The sequence below is a fragment of the Rattus norvegicus genome, chromosome 2, assembly GCF_036323735.1.
Source record: "Rattus norvegicus strain BN/NHsdMcwi chromosome 2, GRCr8, whole genome shotgun sequence".
Lineage (NCBI taxonomy): Eukaryota > Metazoa > Chordata > Mammalia > Rodentia > Muridae > Rattus > Rattus norvegicus.
Window position 1 is genome coordinate 59493624 of NC_086020.1, and position 22528 is coordinate 59516151.

General features: G+C 44.3%; 1 protein-coding gene across 4 annotated transcripts in view; it reads right to left on the reverse strand.

The window, feature by feature from the left end:
- The window catches only part of Slc1a3 (solute carrier family 1 member 3), a 75102-nt gene that overhangs the window by 10917 nt on the left and 41657 nt on the right, over window positions 1-22528 (reverse strand). For 3 of the 4 annotated variants that reach the window (NM_001289941.1, NM_001289942.1, NM_019225.2), the window contains 2 exons: window positions 4742-4946; window positions 3472-3514 (listed from right to left, as the gene is read on the reverse strand). In NM_001289941.1, the coding sequence (NP_001276870.1) occupies window positions 3472-3514; window positions 4742-4946 (248 nt within the window). The remainder of the gene's footprint in view (window positions 1-3471; window positions 3515-4741; window positions 4947-22528) is intronic. The other variant, NM_001289943.1, reaches the window with a different exon arrangement.

Here is a 22528-nt window from a genome sequence, read left to right on the forward strand (position 1 = left end):
TTGTGGCAAGGACCACATCACAAGGGACATCATTATGGAAAATGTAAAGTATGACATTAATGTGGACTGATGGTGTTCAATGACAACGGCCTTCAGGATTAGATCTGGTTGGAAACTTCAGGGGATGGGGTAGAGATCCTCAAATGACCAGTCTTCAAGTCAGTCCTGATGTTATAAATACCTTAATAGCTCCTTGGTGAGGATAACATGCTTGTTCCAAGCCACTTCTCTCCTGAGCTAACCCATGACCCCCCACCACTTCCTTACCCCATAGCTCCTGCGTAGATGTTCCAGTCAGCCAGTGTTGAGAGCTTGCAATGGATAAAATTAAGTCTACCCCCCCCCTTGATCTCCAGAAATTCCCACCCTGGCCTTGATAGCGTTGGTAGGAAAGCATCATTGAGTGATGGTGTATGAACGCTGACTGGGTTTAGAGTCTAGGAAGGCACAGCCAGCCACACATAGAGCGCCAGCCACACATGGAGTGCTTGGCTATTTTTGTATCAAGAATGAGCAGGAGACTTTCTGGTCTATGGGAAAACCACTGTCTCCAAACAAGCACATGGTCAGCTGTCAATACTGTGGATTGTTGGTAATTTTAAAAACACATAAAATTCTAGTACAGTCAATTCTCAGTCTCTTCGCTCTTGGGTGTTTGTGGATTCTGCGGATTCTCTGGGGAGCATTTTCAAGCCTGGTCATTTTGTCTTAATCCACCTCCTCTTTACCTCTGCACACGATTTAGAGCCCACTCGGAAACTGCAACCTTATTTGCAGTCTAGTCTGAACCAAATAGGTCTTAGGGCAACATATCTGCCTCCCCCGCACAGGGCTGCCAACGCTTACAAACGAAAGGCAAGTCTGCGAAGTTCAGTGTTTCCTCATCTAACGATCTAGAAATCAGCATTTTTTTTCTCATATCACCCATTGCCAGCTAACGAGCAGACAGACCCACGATGCTGGGCTGCTTTGTTGGGTTGAAAGAGATGTATTATTTATTGTTATTGTAGTTCTTGAATAAAGAAAGTTAGATTTCTGGCTGTCTAAGCATTTTTGATTTTTTTTGGTCCTGGGAACTAAACTTAGGGTCTTTCATGTGCTCTAAGCACTCCACACCTGGACCGTAAGTACTAGACCGTATCCATGTCTCTCTTTTCATTACTTATATGTTATTCAAATATTATTTTATTTATTTAAATCATTGTTTTAATTATTTAAATTAATTAAATTAAACATATGTAACTAATTTTTTTTTAATTCCAGAGAAGTTTGTATTTGGGCCTTAAGCTTTTGAAAATAAAGTTTAGAGACATAGCATATGAATAGCACTGTAATACACATGAATATTCTATCAGACCCTAAAAAATTAACATAAACTTAAACTTTCTCAGTCAACAAAATTGGCTGGTTGCCAATTTTTATTAGATAAGTTGGTTACAGCATTTTTATTATTTATGTCTATCTAGGTGTAGCTGAAATTCAAAATGCACATCAAAGTAAAACTATATCACGACTCAAGCCATACGAAATATGTACTTGGCCTCTGAAGTAAAATTCTAGTTGGACTTCCATTTTGACTTCTTTCTTATGACTCAAGTGGCTTTAATGGGGATGCAGGACTTAGTACTGATCATGACACAACGTATCACTTTCTTTTCATAATCTCTACAAAAAGGGGGAGATGGTGGCATTAGCCCTGTGGGACAGATCTTGCTTCATTACTTTAATAACACTGGCCCAGTATCTGTCCAGCAGAACCCATTGTGAAATAGTACAAGGTGCACAGCTCTTCACTGATTACAGGCAAGTGTGTAACTAAAATTTTATTGCATTTATTTATCTAGTGGGGGTAGGGACACATGCCATGGTGCCCATGTGGAGGTCAGAGAACAATTTGGGAGTTTTTTTTTCTCCCCTTCTAACACGTGGGGCCCAGGGATTGATTTCAAGTCATCAAGCTTCATGACAAGAGCCTTTAGCAGCTAAGCCATTTTGCCTGCCCTTTGCTTTATACTCTGAGACAAGAGCCCATTAAATGACCTAAGGTAAGTCTGAAGTCACTCTGTAACCCAGGCTAGCCTTGGAATTGTTATCCTCTTTCCCTCTGTTGACTTCTCTCTCTCTCTCTCTCTCTCTCTCTCTCTCTCTCTCTCTCTCTCTCTTTCTGCTTGTGCATCAGCTTTTACAAATAGTCTAAGGGTGTGTGTGTGTGTGTGTGTGTGTGTGTGTGTGTGTGTGTGTGTAGGAGATGTTGTCTGACATATGTAAAACACAGTGCTCGATGAGGTCAGGGTTTGGTTTTATTTTGTATGTCCCAAGCCGAAAGATTAGGTGATTTGATACCACATGGAGGTGCATTTAGGAAGTAGAATTTAATCTGCTGTGTTTTCCCTTGCATAGCTTGGGCAACAAAGCTTTACTAATCCAGGGGGTTAGAATGAACTATGCCTCTCAATGCTAGAAGGTATTTGTGTCCAAGAACTGCTTAGATGTGAGGCACAAGGGGCTAGACCCTACCATAGCCTCCAGGTGGGAGTCTCTCTGGGTTGCTCTCTGGGGAACAGTGGAGTGGTAGGAAGAGGTTAGAACAGTCAGCTCTGAATTTGGAGGTCTGCCATTTACTGCTAGTGAGAACTTGTGCCCATTACATAATCCCCCATTCTTATAAGTGAGCAGTCGCATGGATGAAGTGGAGACAGTGATACTCATCATGTCCGTGCAAGGACTCAATGTAACACTGGTGCTTGGCACACAGCACACAGTCCACAAACGAGAATACCATCCCTTTCTGATCTGGAGCTTCTTTAGAATCCCTAAGGCTCTTCATAGACTTTAATAAGTAGGTCAATGATTCTTAAATCAAATCCAGAAATAGAATAGTCTAACTTTAAAGCAAGTTGTTAATGCATGTATTTATATTTAAATTTGCTTGCTTTAGTGCATTTTTACACAGGAGTGCACAAGGAGGGGAAGAAAGAGAGGGCCTCAATAAACATACAGACCCAATGTGCCGTCATGTGCAGGATGAACGTGCCTGGCAACTAGGCCACGTTTAATACAAGTCAAGGACCATTGTCACCCACGTTTCCCAGGTAATCCTGGTGCTTTCCGTATGGTTGGTCAGAGAAGTATTTCTTACTGTAGAGAAATGAGAAGGCAAGAGAAGAGGGCCCTATTGGCTTGCTGCATCCAAGAGGAATTTGCATTTTATTATTTTTAATTGTGTGTGTGTGTGTGTGTGTGTGTGTGTGTGTGTGTGTGGTGTGTGTGTGTGTGTGTGTGTCTAAAGAAGCCAGAAGTGTTAGATCTACTGGAGCGGAAGTTCCTGCAGGTTGTGAACCACTAGACACGGGTGCTGGGAACCTACCTGGGGTCCTCTGGAAGAGTGGACAGTGCTCTTTATGACTGAGCCACCTTTCTAATCCCCCAAGAAAAATGTAAAAGGTAACTTAGTAGCGGGAGAGTATTTACCTGTTTAAAGCAGGCTTCTACCAGATTGGGTGGGAACATGTTCCTACAAAGAAAACAGCAGTTATTTGCAAAACTTCCCCAACAGTAACATTGTTCCTTAAATACAGCTTCACTGTGTCTAAGGTGAGGACTGCAGCAAATCAAGTAGCAAATGGAAAAACAGGAATGGTGACTTGAAGCTGAACACATAGTGGTTCCTAGGTTATGGTCCATGCAATTCCTAGTTTTCCAGGAAGTGGGCAGCTTAGAGTAGTGAGAAACAAAAAGTCCATATACGTATTCCATCAGCACCCTGGTTCACTTTGACTGACGAGCACCTACTCTGAGGCCTGTCTCCCACAGCTGCAGCTTTCTGGGCTCCACTAACAGTTCCTTCCTGTGTCCCTTCACGGACGGGGTGACGACAAAACAGATCCCTACTTGTCTCATTATACCTTGGAGCCTCCCAGACTCTGTTTAAAGACAGGATCTTGCTAGGTAGCCTGGCTGAGGAAGGCCTCAAACCTGTGGTTCTCCTGCCATGGTCGCCCAGTGCCCAGTTATAGTTTGTACCACATGCTGACTTTCAAAGTTCCTTCGGAAGATGTAGTGCTTCTTGCTAGAAGCGGACTGGTGCAAGGGTGGGTATGGAGAGAAAGAAGGAAAATGCCAGGCTCAAACTGGGGCGTCCGTTGATGATCTTCGACTCCATTGCAAGTGTTAGATAAGACTCAATTGTAATCAGCATCTAGTTGTTTATAGAACACTACTGAAGGGCATCCTTCAGAGTTTCACTACTTGTCTGCCAAATATGTCTTTCACAAATAGTATAAAAGAGGGAGCATTAGTCAGGAGTGGTCGGATGGACACTGAAGTCCCTGATGAACCCGCACTGTTGTTTGCAATGGACGATGATACCGACTACTAATTTTAAGTTGGGAGTCTAAGGAACAGGTTACACTTTGCTAAAAACTTTACAGAGTAAGACTTGGGAAAAGAACATTAAGAATTATCCAAGTGCACAGTGGAGAGAACTTAGTGCCAAGAGTTTTGAATCCTACAGCAGGGCTCTCCGGGTCAGCCACTTTGTCATCTCATGTGCTTTACGTGGGATCAGAAGACATATCCGTATCAACTTCTGCTCGAAGAAAGGAAACATGAGACTTCTGTTTCAAGCATGACAAGGCTGGTTCTGTCAAAACCCTCTTTGGGAGTTCAGTTGGCTTTGCAAAATTTAAGAGGGATCGGGCAGTCAGAGTACACACTCCAGGGATGGTTTTGAAGGACATACCTGATTAAATCCAGGAAGGCATCTGCGGCAGTCACCTGCACGATTTTACCTTCTCTGTACATGTTTTCTTTCGTGCCCTTTCCGGGGTGGATGATGATGACAATGATTATGCCGATCACCACAGCAATGATGGTGGTAGTCATGTAATAGACCACAGCTCGCATCCCCATCTTCCCAGATGCCTTACTATCTAGGGCCGCCATTCCTGAGGAAGGCAAACAGAAGGTTTTCAGGAAGTCAGTCCAAGGGGTTCTCAGGTGAAAGACTATGGGGATCAGCATTTCCTCCTACCCTCACTTTCCTCATCCCTCCCAGAAATACCTGTGAGACATTGTCGGTGACTACATGATCACCAGTGTTTACCCCAGGGGTTGATTTCACATGGCTAAGTAACACCAGCTTCCCAAAAAGCCTAGGGTGCCATTGATTTCTTCCCTCTGTTATTATTAGTTGGGAAACCTACTACATGTGTAAGCAGTTTGTGTGTGAGTGTGAATATGTATATAGAATTTCTTAACTCATTTCCATCAGGATAGGCTGAGTTTACCTTGTGAAGAATTATTATTTCATATGTAATCATGAAAAGGTAGGCCTCTGGGAGTCTCTTCTATAACCTTTGTTTTCATTATGAGCACTTGCCAGACTGTCTTCAATGTGCACTTCAGGCAAACATTTGGGTCCTAAAAGCTAAAGGTCTTCTCTTGCTTCTTTGCTGTTTTGTCTCATCTCATGTGAAATCTCATTTAATAAATGATTTTTGTGGAGTTGTCGTTTTTGTACCCCGTTTTCTTCTTTCCTGTCACATAGTCTATCTCACGACAGGTTAAACATGGTTCTCCTTGTTTTCAAGACATACTCAGTGTGTACTTAAGGTAAACTCTAAGTGTCAATCAAGGGGAAGAAGGGCGTTTGGTTTTTAAGGGCTCCCAATGGTGTAGGCTAATGAGATATACCTCAGGGTTGGTTGGTCTGTAAAACAATGGGAAAGAAGAAACCATCAGCTATAATAACATGGCTTCTCCTGTTTGCTCAGCTGTTTCTCCACTGCCTTCTTTATCTTCTCCAATTCTATTACAATACTGAAATCTAATTACTATATAATCTAATCAAACTGTTATTTACTGTTTTTTAGGATTTACTTTTACTTATGTGCATGTGTGCATACGTGCATGCAGGCATGAGGTATGTGTGTGAATATAAACGCTCAGAGTCCAGAAGAGGGTATCAGATTCCCAGGACCTAGATTTACAGGCAGTTGTAAGCTGACCAGTGTGGGTAGTGGGAATTAAACTTGGGTCCTCTGGAAGATCAGAAAGCATAATAGTGTATTTCTTTTTTAAATGATTTATTTATTTTTTAATGTGCATACATGTACAGCTGCATGTATGTATGTATGTATGTATGTATGTATGTATGTATGTGTATGTATGGGTGTTGAATTCCCTGGAGCCAGAGTTCCAGACAGTTGTGAGCTGCTGGAAATTGAACTTGGGTCCTTTGGAAGAGCAGCCAATGCTCTAAACTACTGAGTTATTTCTCCCGTTAATGACAGATATCAGTGCCCACATTTACACAAGCGTATTTAGGATAAGTATTTGAAAAAGTATTTATGATTGTTGGGTAACTGATTCGATTTGCCTAAAAATGTTGATACAAAGGTATTGAAGGAAGAATTAAAGTTATGACTTTCAACTTATAATTCCAATAATATTCTAATTATATCATTTATAAATTTCATAAGCACTTACTTAAAGCACCTAAAGTCTAAGATTTTAGTGACTAGCAAGTAGAATGGACTGGGGACTCAGACTTAGACTGTATGTAACTAGGTTTGGTAAACGTGTTGCTTGAGACGATCTCGCAGTTGAGGATGCTGACTGACTTTATTTGGTGCATGAGCTTGACCTCTTATCCTTGAAACCCAGGGTTAGATATCCATTTTCTGAGATGGCATCACTCAGAGCTTCAACCAGTTACAAATGGACTAAGCTGTTCTCGGCGGAAGTGTTTATTCCCATTTTCACTCTCAGGTCCGATTCATGAGCCAAACTATCTTTACTTGGCTGTAACTGCCTAGCTCAGGAGGAGGCGCGTGCTCTATCAGGATTGCCTGGCTGGACAGCACTGCGCTCTACCAGCCTTCCGGCTCTGGCCCTGTCTGTTTGGTGAGGGGTTTAAGTGCAATAGTTGCTATCTGGGCTGGGAGGTACCAGGCGACAGGATTTTCTTCCTCCGAGAGGAGGCTTTCTTTTCCTTTGCCTCCTATCCTGAAGTCCTTCTCAGAAGTCTTCTGTCATGCTTCTGCCCATGACTGTCAACCTATAACTATTTAGAGAGAACACTGGTGGTCAAGATAGCAACGGGGGGGGGGGGGGGGAGGGGGGATTTAGCTCAGCGGTAGAGCGCTTGCCTAGCGAGCTCAAGGCCCTGGGTTCGGTCCCCAGCTCTGAAAAAAAGAAAAAAGGAAAAAAAAAAAGAGAGCTCCACCTGGGGTTGGGGATTTAGCTCAGTGGTAGAGCGCTTGCCTAGGAAGCGCAAGGCCCTGGGTTCGGTCCCCAGCTCCGGAAAAAAAAAAAAAAAAGAACCAAAAAAAAAAAAAAAAGATAGCAACGGGGTCCAAAGTTGCAGACAGAAGATGATTCCATATCCTTCCCCCACCCTAGCCAAGAGATAGGAATATTATCATAATAGCCACAGTGAAGAGATAGAAACTTTAGAAAATGATTTGGGTTTTTTTTTAATGTTTTGAATGAAAACCAACATAAAAGTATCTTTTCATACATTCTGAAATGATCAAGACAACCATCTGAAAGGCATTTTCTTAGCAGTAAACACAAAATGAGTCCCACTAATCAAAGGAGAGGACTCGACCACTTCTGCATTTTGGCCCTTTAGTTCTGAGAGAAAGTGAACTGCTATTGTTTCAACCAAAGAAGATGCTTCCGCTAACCAATTCTCCAGGAAAGTCCTTCTAAAGAGAGTATGATGTGTCCACAGGGCCACTTGCTCACTTCTACTCCAGGCATACTCCAGCCTGTAAAGCTAAAGACTCCATTAAGAACAAGCCCATAGGGGCTGGACAGATGGCTTAGTGGTTAAGAGCACTGACTGCTTTTCCAGAGGTCCTGAGTTCAAATCCCAGCAACCGCACGGTGGCTTACAACCATCTGTATGATACCCTCTTCTAGTGTCTCTGAAGACAGCTCCAGAGTACTTATATATAATAAATAAATCAAACAAGGCCATGTGTTGTTGCCAGGAAAACAGGGAGAAGTATACAAGTTGTTCCTCGCATAATAGCCTTGAAGCTAGTGGGGCCCCAGTTGTGATAGGAGAATTCTAGAAGACAAAACCTTGAGTGAGCAGCAATTGTTCTTCCTGTCCCACACCTGAACTCTGTAACCATCCTCTCTCCCCAACTGCTGAAATATGAGAGACCAAGTTCTACGGCGGAGACTAAACACACGTAAAGAGAGTCTGCGACAAGGTTAAGGCACTAAATCACTTTGTGGAAAGGGGGACTTTGGCAGGAATGTCCCAAATGTTTACAGAGGGAAAGTTCACACAGATCCTTGTCATTTAGTCTAAAATATAGGGGAGAAAAGGGCATCGAGGCAGTGGGGAGATGGGAAGTTACTTGGGTATGGGGGTGTGTATTGAGCTTAACATGTCTGAAAAACACATTCCAGTTGTTAAGACAGTGAGCTCATTGGTTTCTTTGCTCGTTGACATCACAAACATCTTTATTAGGAAAAAGCCATCAGAGTCCTGGAATCCAAAGAAATTCTCTATTGTGTTCTTGTTAAAGTACCACACAATATGCCCGTACATTTTGTATACTTTGAATTAACCTTTAAGTTCATCCACAGGCACACTCATAAAGTCCTAATGGTATATATTCATTTAACTCCATGGCATGGCAAAATGCAGATATCATCGGTACTGTTCTTCTGTAGGTAAAGAAACAAGAACTCAGAGAAGCAAGTAACTTGCCCCATGTTAAAGCTCATTGGCAAGATGGAAACCATTGTTCTGAAAGACTGTCTTCCGGCTTTACGTTCTTTGGGGAGCTGCCCACATAATGCTTGCTTGTTACCCATGTTGACTCTCCCTAGCCTTCATGTGTTAGGTTGAGATACAGTCCTTGGCTTGAGGAGGGCCCTATTATAGGGATGCCATTACAGAAAGCCTCTGTTCCCTCCATGCCTTAGATCTACCCAAGGGCCAAGCTGAGTGCTCCTAGTCACTGGGTGAAATAGCTAGAAAGATGAGCTTGCAGTGAGAGCCTCCATTCACTCCTGGGAAAGTGGCCTAGAGCAGGCAGGCATGCTGTAATGGAGGGTGGAGGGTAATGGATTTTTCCAGCTGTGAGCAGATTTCACTTCTGAGAAATCTATTCATCAATAAGCAACCTTCATGCTAGTTACTATTTCTGAAAATCTTTGATATATTTAAGAGTTAAGTACTGAACAGAGATATAACAGGATGGGTAGAATATCAAAGATTTAAAAATTGCCACAAACACCTGTGTGTCTGATGTGGTAGTCACTTGAAGATATGACGAAAACTTCTCAAAGCAAATACAAAGTAACTGTTTTACTTACGAAGAATGTCTTTTGGTAATCAGTTTATCACAATGAAAATGCACCAAAATTCATGAGATACTTTAGAGGGGGAAGGGAGGGAGTATTTCCAGCCTACTACGTGGAACTCTGAATTGTAAATTAAATTCTTTTTTGATACAATGCTCCCCATGACTTGGATAAATGAAATATGTCTTCAGCCAAGTTTTAAAGGGGAACATAAATAACTCCAAGCTCCCAAGGTTCTGTCATTTCATGGATTCCACTTTCCCATCTGCTAAAAAATGTATGCCTTTCAAATGAGCACGTTTCAGTCTGCTTCCCCTCACAGTTCCTGTCTCTGGTTTTGGAACAAGAAATCCAAAGCGACCTTCTGGTTTGAATTGTCTTTCCACATATCCTCATGATATTGCATTGTTCTACCAAGGGCCCTGGACCAGGCCCAGTGGGGGATAGAAAAAGGGTGATGGCAGATGCTGATTCAAGACGATCGCTCTGCTTCGGTTCGGAGATTTTTAGATGTGCTCCTTCTCTGCAACGCACTCTCAAACACTCATCTAATGAAAGCCGCCTGTTTCCAGCCCTCCTAGAATTTCAAGATGGGCAAACTTACAGCAAAGAACTCAAAGATGAACACGTACCGTATTCACGGGAATACAAGGTTATGCGATTTCTAAAGGTAGGAAAATTAAACTCTAAAAAATACAGTTTATTTTATATTTCTATTTTGGGTAGAGGAATGAGTTCTGGTATGTTGACCTGCTGCTCACTGCTGAGTATTGGACAAACATACACCTACAAAGGGATTGTGACCAGAAGGTCAAAAGCTCATAGAGAAAGGGCAGTGGGTTGAGGGAGTGAACACCCAGCAAGCCATTTTAAATCCCTGACTACAATCATGCAAACATCTTTTGTATTACACTATTTTTCCTTCTGGCTCTTTATAGAATAGATAGCAAAGAAAATGCCAAGTTCTATGATTCTATTTACCTTCAAGTAAGTCTTTAAAGGACAGATTTGGAATTAATGGTAAAGAATGCATATTTCAAGGGGTTGGGGATTTAGCTCAGTGGTAGAGCGCTTGCCTAGCAAGCACAAGGCCCTGGGTTTGGTCTCCAGCTCCGAAAAAAAGAAAAAAGAAAAAGAAAAAAAAAAGAAAAAGAATGCATGTTTCATACTGAGACTGGTAGTGTACAATCTAGCTGTTCCGGAGCTCAGGAATGCAAGTTCAAGGTCAGCCTGGGCATCTCAAAGTGGAAAGTCTAAGGCAGCCTCTGTACATTCCTGTCTTAGTCTCTCTGCTTGCCGATATATTCCATTCTTTCAGGTGGGCACATGATGTGTCTTAGTCAGGGTTTCTGCACAAACACCATGACCAAGAAGCAAGTTGGGGAGGAAAGGGTTTACTCAGCTTACACTTCCACATTGCTGTTCATCACCAAAGGAAGTCAGGACTGGAACTCAAGCAGATCAGGAAGCAGGAGCTGATGCAGAGGCCATGGAGGGATGTTACTTACTGGCTTGCTTCCCCTGGCTTGCTCAGCTTGCTCTCTTATAGAACCCAAGACCACCAGCCCAGGGATGGCACCACCCACAACGGGCTGGGCCCTCCCACTCTTGATCATAAATTGAGAAAATGCCTAACAGCTGGGTCTCATGGAGGCATTTCCTCAAGGGAGGCTCCTTTCTCTGTGACAACCCCAGCTTGGGTCAAGTGGACACACAAATCCAGCCCGTAAACACAGGTAATTGCTACTGTTCTATCTTTCAAGACTTTAACAGAAGAGTGACTAAGTTAATAAACAAACAAGCAAACAGCAAAAGTAGACAGAGAAAGGTGAGTTCTAAAGAAAAGGTGCTTACTTCTCAGGTTGCGAAGTCGATTTAGTGAGTCATGACTTTTATTTTTTTTAAATCAACTAACAGAAGAAACTAGCACAGAAGATACTAGAATGTATGACGTGTGGTAAAGATGAGCAGTATTTGCTGGAGCCATCTTCAGCTTCCCAGCCACGAATATGGATGTGCCGGCCACACTGTAGGAAGAATTTATCATCCAGGCTCAGATTTACAAGCATTGGTTATATGCTCGCTCAGCTGACAGCAGGGGCTGCCTGCAACTCTGGCATGTTCCAGGGACCTAAGAACTAGCTTGTTTTCAGGAGAAGAGGCCAAGGGAATAGGGTGTTGGTCTTCAGAAAAGTTTCACTTTGTGGAGTTTTCTGGAAAGGTCATTTCTTCTGTGTGTGATGTATGTGTGTATGTGTGCATTTTTACATTTATTTTCTGTCTCTCCGCAAAAACACCCCCCCCCAATGAAAAATAACTTTAAAAAAAGACAAAAATAAAAAAAGTAACCAAGTACTTTTTGATTATACTTAAGGCCCACTCCATGAGATGAAATCCACACCTGAGAACATTAAAGCAGTCGAAAACCTGAAATGGGATAGGTCATAGGAGAAAACTTACTACTGTTGGTCTATTAGATAAGTGTGGAAACAAAAAGAGTCCTAACAATACATTGTTACATCATAAATTAGTGCTTGATAACCCTCTTCAGAGAAGTTTCTTTTTGCAGTAGATGTGAATTAAATTAACACAGACTCTAGACAATGAGCAGGGAGTTAGAGTCTTTGAGACCCTCAGCCCTTCCCCTCAGGGTTCAGGGGTTGGTGTAAAAGAGAAGGCAGAAGGATCTTAGGACCCAGTGGTGATGGATGAGCCTAATGAAACAGTATCTTCCAGTCACAACAGGACTGCTAACGCACATAGATTCACAGAGACTGTGACAGCATGCACTAGACCTGCACGAGTTCAAACTGGACAAGATCCCAGCACCGAGAACAGGAAGTACACATAAAGCCCAATGCTTAACCATGAAATCATCTGTAATTGCTACCTGGGAAAATCAGCTTTGTCAAGTGGAGTGTCTCTAGATTACCAACCACACTACAGGACAGGCCTCATGCCCAGGAGTAAATGTCCAACACAGAATGGATCTCACTGACAGCTTTTAAAGTGCGTTCTGGGGATCCAAATTTGGATACTCATCCTTATAGTTGCTCCAATCTCTCTCTCTCTCTCTCTCTCTCTCTCTCTCTCTCTCTCTCTCTCTTTCTCCCCCTCCGCCTCCCCCTCCCTACCCCTCTCTCTGGGACAGGGTCTCACTATGTAGCTTTGGCTGACCCAGAACATACCATGGCTTGCAATTGCAATTGGCTTGTGGTCATGACAACCCTTGTCTCTCAGTCTCCTGAGACTTGTGGACTTTGAGTCATTCATGAAAGTTAAATCATTTCCACAAGGGCTAACAAAGACTTTGTAGCTTTCTCTGACAGCCCAGTTATAAGTATCTTCACATCAGCCAAAACTTCCTTCCTAATGATGGTCGATCATCATATGGAAGAACCTGCCACTTTGTTATTCTGGAATGCCTGTTAGCTCTGCAAGGTTATATACTTGAAGGTAACAGGAGGATAATACTTTGTTGCTTGTGATGGCATAAAAATTGTCAGGAAAATCGATTTTTTTTTAATTTGCTCCTAAGAACTCGTTAACACATCTTCGAGCTCCAGCATTCCCTAGAAAAATGAAGTGCCGGAAAGTGAACGAGAAACACTCCTTTTGAAAGATTGGTCAATGGAAAACTCACTGGAGCGGACAATATTATTAGTGGCAGAAAAAGCGAAATCACTTTTCTCCTCAGATTTTGAGGACTAAACAGACAGTCCTTTTTCTCCCACTATAGCTGTGGTGGGATTGTTTGGTTTTGTTTCTTAACTTACATAGGAAGAAGCAGGGAAGGGAAACTGAGGTCCACCATTGCTACCTCTTATATTAGAGCCAAAGTGCCTGTTGGCTTAACCTTAGGTTGGAAGTACCCTCTCTTAGCTATTCAGGCAGTGAGATCCCTGAGAGCCCACACTTCCCTCTCTCTGCTCTGGTCCTAATCCAGCCCTGTAATTCTGGTGATGCTGTTTACTCTGGAGCCTACCCCAGGGACTTCCTGTCACTCTTAGCAAGGTCACCGGAAATGGTCTCAGGGGCCAACTCTGAAATTCTCCTCTCAGAGGCTCCCAGCTGCGGGTGCGAGACCCCCTGCGAGGTGATTTAGATACCCATTTACCCTTCACATTAGCCCATCCTTTGCTCACAGTATTGGAATGTACCACACAATATGCTTTTTTGAAGAGGAACCAGAGAGTAATTCATCTTCTTTATGTGTGCTAAGCAGAGCAAAGGAGGAGGCGAGCGGACCCGCGACAGGCAGGGGAATAGCGATTAGTAACAGCTGACGGCCCCAGACCAAGACCCTTTCTTTGGTTACCTCACTGTAACAGGCCAGCACAAAGGGATCACTGTCTTCCTGCCAAGATTTAGAAAACCCGGGGCCATGGAAAATAGCAGGGAAAAGACAAGTGTGTGTTGGGTAGAGGGGACAGTAAGGTGACTAGAGACTCTTGATCATACCTGTAGAGCTACCTTTGAAAATAATCCTCTGTCTTGTGGGAAGACATGCCTTCCCCGGCAGGGCAGGCATCCAGTGGCACCACCAGGAACCCTAATAGTGGGAAAGTAGGCGAGTTCACTAATAGGAGAGCCCGCTGCGGCGGCGGTCAATAGCTTCGGGTTAATGAGAGGAAGTTCTTTGAGGGCCAGAGCCCCAGCTGAGGGCCTCCTCTGTCTTTCCTCCCCCTCCCAAATCACAACTAGCAACCAACCACTGGATGATTCGTTTGCAATTTCCAAAATAGCCTTCTTTACAGTTGGGCTGTGTTTCCTGCTATGGAATAGATCTTCCTGTATGCCATTCTTATGAAGATGACCACGACACCCTGTCTCCAGAATGTTGAATGGCCATGATCTGATTCTACAACTGGGCTCCACTTATCCAAAGTTAACCAAAGGATGTTTGTAGTGGAGTGCAGAACATGTCAGATGTCAAGCAGGGTTACCCTTTCTTCCCATGCAAGGCTTGTCCCTTGCAGAAGAAAAGGAAGTTCAATAAGCCCAGGGTAAGTCCATGAGTAGTGGCTTAGTCCCTGGAAGCTCTGGTTGCTTGGCATTGTTTTCATATGGGGTCTCAAGCCCCTTCAAGCTCTTCCAGTTCTTTCTCTGATTCCTTCAACAGGGGTCCTGTTCTCAGTTCAGTGGTTTGCTGCTGGCATTTGCCTATGTATTTGCTGTATTCTGGCTGTGTCTCTCAGGAGAGATCTACATGTGTTTCCTGTCTGCCTGCACTTCTTAGCTTCATCCATCTTATCTAGTTTGGTGGCTGTATATGTATGGGCCACATGTGGGGCAGGCTCTGAATGGGTGTTCCTTCAGCCTCTGTTCTAAACTTTGCCTCTCTATCCCCTCCCAGGTACTAAACCACTACCCAAAGACTATATATGGACTGACCCTGGACTCTGACCTCATAGGTAGCAATGAATAGCCTAGTAAGAGCACCAGTGGAAGGGGAAGCCCTGGGTCCTGCCAAGACTGAACCCCCAGTGAACGGGATTCTTGGGGGAGGGCGGTAATGGGGGGAGGATGGGAAGGGGAACACCCATAGAGAAGGGGACAGGGACGGGTTGGGGGGATGTTGGCCTGGAAACCGGGAAAGGGAATAACATTTGAAACGTAAATGAGAAATACCCAATTTAATAAAGATGGAGAAAAAAGAGGAAGAAAAAGGCCCCATAAAAATTGAAAGCAGCGGGGCTTGGGGATTTGGCTCAGTGGTAGAGCCCTTACCTAGGAAGCACAAGGTCCTGGGTTCAGTCCCCAGCCCCGAAAAAAAAAATGAAAGCAGCATAGACACTGAAAACCAGTTTAACCTGGCCCAGCTTCCTAGAGGAACAGCGACGGCAGGATAAAGTGCAGGCCCAATCCAGTGTTCACCTCCTAGGGTCAAAAGGCCCAAGATTTGGAATGGGCCTGAGGTTCAAGTTCATAGCCCAAGCACAAAATTATGAATTTTAAAAAGATGCATTTTTTAAAAAAAGCAATCAGAATAAACCCTGCTCACCTATTTCTTGTTAAGTTTCAAATCCGGCACAAGCAGCTGAGGTTCCTATTTAATATATCAAAGTGGACCTGGTCTCCAGGTTCTCCCAGCAGCCCTCAGTCCCAACCTGTTACATGGTATGGCTAGCATACCCTACCTTGAACTCTCCAGCTTAGGGACTGGGCTGCCCTCCACCTAAAGGCTCACTCTTCCCTATATAATCCAGACAATTTGGTTACTGGCCCTTTTTTGTACCTTTGGCCTCCTGGTTGCTGTATTTGATTCTCCTCTCTCCTTTCCCTTCCCAATCTCCTCATATAGTGGAGGGTCATGTCCACTCTAGTCTCCTCCAGATGTGTCTGCCTCTGTCTGTGCTCTCCCTCATATATACAATAAACTTCCTATTCCACCGTACCCAGGAGCAGTCCTGTTCTTTCCTTTCCTCTTCCTTTTTTCATTCCTCTGATTCCAAAACCTGGGTGAGAGGACACTTAGTGAGTAGGTGAAGAGAGATGGTTTGATAAGGTGAGGGGAAGAAGCAGCTGAAGAGGAGAACTCTAGAATCTAATTTGGTGGCTAGAAAAGCCAGGTCTTCAGGCGTCACCCTGCCTGGGAGCATGGCCACTGTGAGCAGCCTATGCCTGCATGGGACCACTGTGGGCATACCCAGCATCAGTACCAGAGCCACGGCCTTGGTGACCTCAGGCAAAGCATCCTCAAACCTGCCTCAAAGGGTGCCTCCCCTGCCAAACAGTCACACCTCATGGGTCCTGGAGCACTGCTTCCTGCATCCCTGATCTACAGTTATGATGAACTCCAGATGTTGCAGTCATGGCCACCGATGGAATTCCCTTTGCAGCACCCACGACCCAGGCCTATAACAAGTATGGACTGAGGGATGCTGGGAGAATCTGGAGGCCAAGTCCACTTTGATGTGTCCGCATCCTCTTGTCCTGAGCTTGAACCTTAACATCTTCTAAATTAAATATGAATCTTATTTACTCTTTAAAAGAATATATTTAAAAGCTAAATTCAAGTCTACTTTCTGATCAGTTGCAGTGTGCCAAATTTAGTCTTTGGGGAGGGAATTAGAGGTGGGGAAGGGAGAAAAAGAGTGTGTGTTGAAAGAGAGTTGACCCACCGACAGGAAGTGAAAAACCAGATTGTTAAACTGAGAAACAGGGGAACAAGGAATGTAGAGGAAAGTTTAGTGGGCGCCTTTATCTTGGTGTTACTTCTTGGCTGGGGCCAACACAACTCCCTTTTGGTTCTGATTAGCTTTCTCAGCATTTAAAAGCTCATCGATTGTTCTTATCTAATCTATAAAGGAATCGACACACCCAGGGACTCAGAGATTGTATTCCCCCAGCTACCTCAGCCAAACAATAAAGCAGGATCAGTCACAGTGTAAAACAGTCCTCGGCGCTGGAACCAGTTAGCCTTTCCCGTCTCTGTCTTGTATGATCGTTTCCCCCCTTGTAACAGGAAAAGCTGTGGTTTTGCCCTAGGCACAAGGGCAACAATGGATTGACATTTCCTGATATGTTCTTCAAGCAGTGGCCAACACTTTCACAACTTCATATTTCTACAGAGGGGAGCTAGTTTTGTGGCGGCTGCTTGAGTCCTGTAGCATTCCGTTTGTCCACTCCTTTCCTATTTCAAAGGCTTTTCAAAGGGGGTGATTAGGATTTCTGAAAATCTTTCCAAAAGAAATTGGACAGTTTCTTACATTAAACTATATTTATTACCGATGCACCAGGGATCCAAGGATTGATCCAAGATCACCACGTAATGCTATCTGTCCTGAACTCACAGTGTAGCACAGGCTAGCTTTAAATGTGCCCCGATAAACTACATTTATTAATTACCAATAGACCGGGTATCAAGAAGTGTGTACAGAGAAAAGACATAGAAGTGTCATTGGTGATGATGTATGGGGCTGGTTGGTATCAAATATTAACTTAGCTTAGAATGTAGGAATAGGCGGATGTTGAGGTAGTCGCCGGAAATGCACTGGGGGTACTGTTAAGAAGGAATTCGGGGCTCACAAAGAAAGGTAAAGAGAATCAAGAAGCAGACATGGAGTTTAAATGAATGAGTCGGGGCTGTGGCTGGCCCATTACGATAATGAAATCAGTTGAAGTGGCAGAGTTGTGTCAATGACATCTTTCTCTTTCTGGGATGGTGTTCATCGTTGGAAGAAAGCTCTCACTTATTCACGAATCAATTCGCCGTGAAGCATCTCAGGCGAAGGGCTTGCCCGTCTGTGGTGACTACCAACTCACCAGCTCTGAAATAGTACTTCACCTGGGCAGTTTTGATTAAAAACAAAACAACGCCCAGCCAGTGCTTAGGAACATCTGAGACCCTTTGAGACATATTTTTGCTCCCGGAAGGACCTGTAGTAAATCATGCCCGCCAGACGAATGTGGCCGTCTTTCCTCTTGACTAAGGGTCATTGTGTGTCACTACTTCCCAAGGCCCCGTTGACTGCAATGCCTTCCCCACCCCCAGCTGGTGTCCTCACACTCTGTCCTAAGCTTTTCACAGGTCATTTCTCCCACTCAGGCGGACCCTGCTCCTCCAGCCAACCCAGACTGCTCAGTATTCCTCAGCGATGCCTTGGGTTTTCCTGTCTCTCCATCTTTGCTTCCAAGGCTTCCTCATTTCCTGTACAAATCCTACAGCCACCCCAGCCCCCAAATTCCCACAGCACATTCTTTGTGCTCCTTGATTTCCTAGTCTGCTTTGTTTCACAGTCATGTGCCTACCTGTCCTGCTCTCTCCCTTTACATTTCCAAGTCGTTGAGGTTAGAGACAGGCAACGTCTCTTCCCAGCGTTACTGCCTGCACTCGTTAGCACACTGCCGGCCCGAAACAGGAGCCCCATAAATGTATCTTGGACTGCATTCAACACCCTCTTAATAGCTACTCTGCTTTGTCAAGGTCCCCACTGAACGCGCTTGGAATCCAGCGTGTTACTCCCAACTCAGTGTGGCCACCGCAGAGTAAAGTGAACTATTAATATTTCTACTGAGGAAGCACACAGCTATATTCAATCCTTTTTAGCCATCACTTCCTACTGTTGGTTCGTATTAAGCTTTTAGTCCCCGGAGCCGCTGCCAAGCTCAGTGGCTCCCATCCTGTAATTGCACAACTACCTTTTGAATCTAAAAGTAGAAGTGTACATCTCTTGCCTGCTGCACTTCATCCTGTTGGTCTCCATCCAGGACCGCAGCCTATTGAAGCAGATTTCATTGTGAGTGCAGGCATTTACTGTGTAAGCCATCTTTTTTTTTTGGGGGGGGGGAGGGAGCCTATGCCATCTGAGACACCAGTAAATGCTTTCCATAATGCTTTCCATGTCTTCAAGTTGTTGATGAAATAAAGAATAGGATGGTTCCCCCACACACACCCCCCTCAGGAAAAGTACACCCAGAGCATTTTTACATGGGATAGTTCCAGGTTAACATGAAACTTTAAACGCTCGAGATATATATGTCCAGTTGTGTTAAAATATAGATCGCTGCTTTTTGATACTGGTTTTCCTTATTCGTTAGGTTTCAGGGTCTTGCTATGTAGCCCGGACTGTCCTGAACTCATTATGTAGCCTAGGCTAGCGTTAAACATACCCGTCTTTCTGCATCTACCGCCTGAGTTGCTGGGAATACACGGCTGAACCACTGCATCTGGTCTCGTCACTGTCTGCATCCAACCCTGCCTTACTGATAAAGGCATTAGGGAAGATTCTACATGCTTCCGAATGGACAAAACATGCTTTATCAGGGATCTCACAACCAAAAGTCACTGTGGTAAAGGAGCATGCTTTAAAAGCCAGAAACAACTCTCACAGTACAAAAGCTGTTACATGATGTTTTGTGAGGGGAAAAAGAGAAGAAGTTAAGGCTGAGCATATAACTTTAGGAAATAATTTCCGTCATGCTAAGTATTCGAGTTTAGTAGCTGGTACACCATTTGTACTCAGTAACTGCTGGCAATTGGGCCAGATTGAACTGTAATGCCGCCCACCCATCGGGAAACAAACCAGATCAAGAGGGACATTTGAGTGATCTTGGAGATTTGAGTGGTCTGAGTGACAATTCACAAATGGTTCAACATTAGCATCTTCAGCTGCAAGCCACATATCCCATAATTATTGAGAGTAGTGATCAATGTCCAGGCTGGTTCTACTTTAAGTAAACAACACAGTGTGGCCTTTAACTTGCTTAAAAATATTTTATTTTATTTTACTTTCTTTTCTTTTATTTTCTTGTGCTGGGGGGTAGACCTCAGAGCTGAGAACAAGTTGGAGCAAGCAGTACCTAGAGTCACATGCCTAATCTCACGCTCATTTTAAAGCTAGGGGAACTGAGTTACAGAGAACATAAGCCCACAGGGAATCCACAAACACCCTTGGAAACCAAGTCTGTCATCAGAAAGCCAAAATTAGCCATCTAAAACTGGGGCTAAGCTAGAGCTGAGGCCCTCCTGGTTTGGTAAGAGGTACCAATGACCCCAAAAGGCTCACTGGTACACAAAATGACACTATTTGTTACTGCGACAGCCAGGACTGAATGAAAGCTTCATGGCCTTTGCTAACACAAGTCAGCTTAAGGCTGCTGTTAAGGGTACTAAAGTGAAATTAGTTACATTAACAACAACAACAAAGAAAATCCCCTCCCTAGCTTGCAAAGTCATGTGCTTTCTTGACAAACTCCTCCACCCACCCCCTTTCATTTTCTCTAATGTCCCGTAAGCAGCATCCACAAGCCAGAATGAGCAGGACTCAGGGGCATGTCCACTGAAAACATTGGAGAAACACACATGTTGGTATCTCTGAAACTGGGCAGCAATGGCCCGTGGGGAATGCCAGGAGGACCTGAGGCAACGGCTAAAGAAATGGTGTTCTCTCAAAGACCTTATGCTTGACACTTTCCACCAAGAAAGGCAAAAAGGGTTTTGGAGTTCATGTTCATGGTGCTAAAACAGAATCTAAGAGTACTGTTCTCGCTGACACTAGCCCAGACTCAGGTAAGGAGGCTCGTAGTCTAGGTCTCCACCAAGTCTCCCAAGGCAGAGAGTCTTTCCATTACTCTCCCTGCTACTCTGATTTCCACCACACAAAAGAGCTCCAAGTGTGAAAATGGCTTCCACAGTCAGTCATGGCTGAGTCTAGTCTAGAGCTAGTCTGGTAGCCCCTACGTTTATCTTCTTAAAAATCAATCAAGGATTACCAAAAATAAGCCATGGTGGCCCGCACGTTCTCTGTACCTCTCATTGGGCCCCAGTTCAACTTTGATGATGTAAACATCTTGTTTGCAGATGAGGGAGATGAAGGGGTTGGAGGCCAAGGTTAGCAGGAGATGAAGGGGTTGGAGGCCAAGGTTAGCAGCGCCCAGAAGAGCTGGGTAGCGAGTGAATGGATGGCCTCAGCCAGGCAGTGACTACTGCCCAACACTCGGAGCACAAACGCAGTACGGGATAGAAAGGAAGGAAGCATGAATGCGCACACATTGTTGCTGTCACAACTATTTACTACGCATGCTCGATGAGAGCCCAGAGCTATGTAAGGTTGGACAGGGAAGTCAAGGAAATGCTGTGGGTCACGACGCCAAGAGGCACATCAACCGCCATGGAAAGTTGCAGTACTTTGTAAAGTGTCTCTCGGATGCTGTGGGTTAAAGGAGTATAAAGGCCAAGTATTTTAAATTGGGAGGCGGAAGAAGGATCAATGGGGTGTTAATGAGTGAGCAATCAGATCACAGACAGTCAGATGAGCCGTAGGTGTTGTTTTGAGGCATAGGAACTTTCTCATTGGCACAGACAAGCCACACTGCATTTTCTGTGGACCTGAACAATGTGGGTTGTGCTTCTCAGAAGCTCCAGGAGGGACCTCAAAGTCCCTCTAGAGCAGATGCTGCATCTTCTGAGGTTAAGTGGATGAAGAAGAAGGCATTAACATTCTCCGTATTCTTAACTAAGCCCCCTTGGCTCATGTGAGATGCATGGATTGAGTGCTTACTGCGTGCTAGCTCTAGGGGCCATAAACAGAAACAACACAGTGTGTGCTCTCAAAGCTTGATCACTCAGGTGAATGCAGCAGCCTTGCCAGATCTGTCTCACAGGATGTGAGGTTGAGAAAGGCTTCTGCATATGGTTGGAGAAGAGAGGGGACCCAGAGGAGGGGACTTGAAGCTAATAAGGTATAAGTTAGTTTTGTGGCAGCACTCCTGTGGTCCACTGGGGAAGCTTATCTCAAGAGAAGGAGTGTTAAATCCCTTTAATGAGCCAAGTCAGATCAGTGCACGTGTGTTTACAGACAGACTTGACTAGGAGTCAAGGATTTAGTGATCGTCTTGTCAGAATCAATGAATAGGTTAGAACTGGTGTGAAGAGAAATAGCAGTTAATTTTTTTTTTTTTTGAACACAGGAACATGGGAGCACAGGAAAATCGTAAAGGCCATTGAAATGTTAAACAAGACATGAAATAACCTGATTTTGGGGGGCTAGCATCTCTTACAACCTCTAGCATTTGTTCACCTCTAGTATGAGCCATCTCCTAGGGGAAGGGCATGGATCAATGCAAAGCAGCCACAGAGGAGTGTGCTGCTGGGGGAAGCTGCTCCCTTACTGCAAACATATTTACAAAAGGGCTTGTTGGGGGAGACCGTTCCTGAGCACGCATGGTCAGTCAGGATCAAGAGCTGTGCGGAAACTTGAGGAGGCCATCTTAGAAAATGAATTAAGAGGCCAATGAGATTTCAACCTGTGTTCTCACACAGCTTTTCAAAGCTGCCCCCCTGCTCTCCAGCAGGCGCTACTTAGGCAGTTTTCTGCGATTTAACCCAAAGCATTTCCCAGAGCTTAGAGCAACCATAATAATTTCTTCAGGCCAACGTTTGGAGGTATTAACTTTATTCTGGGGTCTGGAAAAGGAGTGTGCGTTAAGTCCCTGATAAAACCTCCTTGTGCTCTCCCACTCTACGGTGACTTGGGAAGAAGCCATGCATGGTACAGCGATGTTACCGACACGTAGCTAGATCCGGTTACTTCCTTTTTCACTGGACATTCAGGCCCAGTTCTTGCTCTTGGGGAACTATGGGAATTCTCCGGAGGCCTACAGAAGATTTGAATCTAGTGCTTTGTGTCTGTAACTGTATACCTGCTACTGGTGCACAGGATGAAAAGGGCTCACTAATCACACGTTGTTC